The 2,777-nt window shown below is 35.2% G+C and overlaps 1 protein-coding gene across 1 annotated transcript in view; it reads left to right on the top strand.

Moving 5' to 3' along the window:
* Nucleotides 1-16: 16 nt before the first annotated feature.
* Nucleotides 17-2,777, top strand: part of Cth (Cystathionine gamma-lyase) — a gene marked incomplete in the record, with an annotated part of 8,894 nt that continues 6,133 nt past the window's right edge. Inside the window, 3 exon segments of the mRNA XM_011301474.1 lie at nt 17-321; nt 910-1,197; nt 1,569-1,703. Coding sequence (XP_011299776.1) covers nt 181-321; nt 910-1,197; nt 1,569-1,703 — 564 coding nt within the window.

Here is a 2,777-nt window from a genome sequence, read left to right as displayed (position 1 = left end):
CCGCTATTCTACCGAGCGAAACAAGGTTAAAATTGCGTGATTCGGACTATCTATGCCATAAAATGTTTTGTGCTCTTATCAATTCTTATCTGAAAGATTAGATTGGCTCATTTGATCTGACTTTGAGTCTTTCTTCTTCCATCATTAAATTTGTCCTTTTGTAAAGAATTGTTTAGAAATATGCCGACTAATACTGTGGAGGGCTTTGCCACTAAAGCCATTCATGCTGGACAGGATCCACTACAATGGAGTCATTGTTCTGTCATTCCACCACTTGTAATGTCTACGACTTATCAACAAGATGGACCTGCTCAGCATAAGGTATGTTTAGATGATTTTTATATTGAAAATAAAATTTAAAGAGCAATGTCAAAATTCTAGGAAATTTGTTCCTGAGAATGAACAATATGGAAAAAATATGTTTGTTATTCCCTCAGGTAACCAGAATATAAAGGGAACAAAAAACAAACAAGGGAACAATACGAACAATAAGCATTTGATTCTGTATTTTTTTCATGGTTCAAACAAAAATAATTATAAAAATAAAATATGACAAAATCCGGAGAAACAAAAAAAATTTAGGGCGTCCGCTTTGCCCTGAGTATCCGATTTGCACCCATTAGCTTGGATACAGCCATCCCTAAATCTTATTGTTGGCGAACAAAAAAATTTCCATAAAATATTATTTCAATTGTTGTTCAACCAATATTAGGTAGTCAACTGAAAGCACATTCAGTAATTTATACCTATGCCCACTTTAGCTGTCATATTTTTTTTCAATGCTGTGTGAAACCTGCTCCATGTTCTTTATAAATGGATTTTATTAAAATTAGGTCTGAACGAAAAAGAATAATCGAGCTCATCAACAAACAAATTGCCATTCTATGAAGATTTTTTTCATTTTCAAAGGGTTTTGAGTATGGAAGGAGTGGCAACCCTACACGTAATGTGTTGGAGACTTGCTTAGCAGCCATAGAAAATGGCAAACACGGTTTAGCTTTCGCCTCGGGTCTTGGTGCTACAACAGCCCTGGCTTCTCTTTTGGATGCTGGGGATCACATCATCTGCTGCGATGACGTCTATGGTGGTACCAATCGATATTTCAGAACTTGCTGCTCCAAGAACAATATCCAAATCACCTTCACTGATGCCACAAATATAAAAACTGTTATTAACAGCATCCAACCCACTACGAAGGTATCTTATTTTTTTTTATAATAGTTATTTAACGTCTAGCACTATAGAAAAAATCTTTTTTTCTAAGTAAAAATCTAATTTAAAAATCCAAGTCTTATAATGCATTTTTCCTAGTTTATAAAACTGTCTAGAAAATTCTACATTTTTTAGTTGAGAAATAAATCACCCGGACAATGTCAATAATCAACCATTGAAAGGATTATAACTCATTTCATAACGAAAATATGGCATAAAAATGAAAAAATAGAATACAGCGCCAGATATCCATTCAGAAAGATCTTGATAACTTATTTACAAAACAGGGATACGGAGAAAATGAAACATAATTGTCTTTTTGTTTGATGCATATCACGAATTTTTATCATTTTCAGATGATTTGGATTGAATCGCCGACGAATCCGCTCCTGAAAATTATTGATATAAAAGCTATTAGTGAAGCCGTGAAAGCCGTTAACTCGGAAATTATCATTGTTGTTGACAATAGCTTCCTCACATGCTACTTCCAAGTGAGTATTGAGTGTATACCATTCGAAAAATATCTGCACGTCATATATTTAACAAATGCGTAAATGGGATTTATCTAATTAGTTTTTAACTACCTCCATTAAACCATGATTTCGTCATGTTCTCTAGAATTACGCATTTCATTGCTCAAGGAATCATTATTCTTTTTCGAATCTAATTTAATAAAAAATCATTATTAATCATTATTAGTTTCTAAACATTTACCCACATTTTTATTGAGACTATATACAGGGGTAAGTGGTGAGGGTTCTCTGCTAAGTTTGATTACTAATCGAATATTATAAGTATCCCATAACTTTTTTTTTATATTCCGGCCCTTTCTGCCCTGTTTTGGCTAAGAGGTTTTACACGGAGAAAAAAATACATCACTATTTCGTGTGAGTCCATTAAAAAATTGGTGTGCTATTCACCAACCCATGGGACGAAACCGTGGTCAACAAAAAATTCGAATGTGGCGCCCCAATTTTTAAGAGAGTCTCACGGAAAAGTAGCGTAAGTTCTTCAAAAATTAGGGTGCCACATCCGAATTTTTCGGGTGGGTCATTCGAATTTTTTGTTGACCACGGTTTGGTCCCATGGGTTGGTGAATAGCGGACTAATTTGTGGTACAATTTTTTCTCAGTGTATCTCACCCTATGCATGCGGCTGTAGATCCTACACTGTACCGTATTCACTCTCCTATAGAACATACGAGCGGCATGGGAAACCACAGAAAAAACCATGTCGGTACAGGCGGTTGCTCTATTAGCAACCTCCCGCTTATTGCTGCATGTTGAAAAATAGTATCCCTCAATTCTGTTTATCGATTCTTAGTCGGCTTCTGTCACCGTTGCAATGAATTCCATTTCCTTTTTTCCTGCCCTTAGTTTACACCTATCTTATTACTTTCTTTTATCGTAACCCTAGTACAATCTCAACAATTTATCACAATTGCTCACAATTTATGCTATAAATGGGTTGAAATCTCCCTTAACAAGAGAAGAATCCTGTTGTATGGACAGTGGAAGGAGAAAATCCATGTAACGAAAGCCAAAAAGACCTCGAATGGATGACAT

The sequence above is a fragment of the Fopius arisanus genome, unplaced genomic scaffold (assembly GCF_000806365.1).
Source record: "Fopius arisanus strain USDA-PBARC FA_bdor unplaced genomic scaffold, ASM80636v1 scaffold00023, whole genome shotgun sequence".
NCBI lineage: Eukaryota > Metazoa > Arthropoda > Insecta > Hymenoptera > Braconidae > Fopius > Fopius arisanus.
Note: the sequence above shows the minus strand (reverse complement) of the source record. Positions and strands in the feature narration are given on the sequence as shown.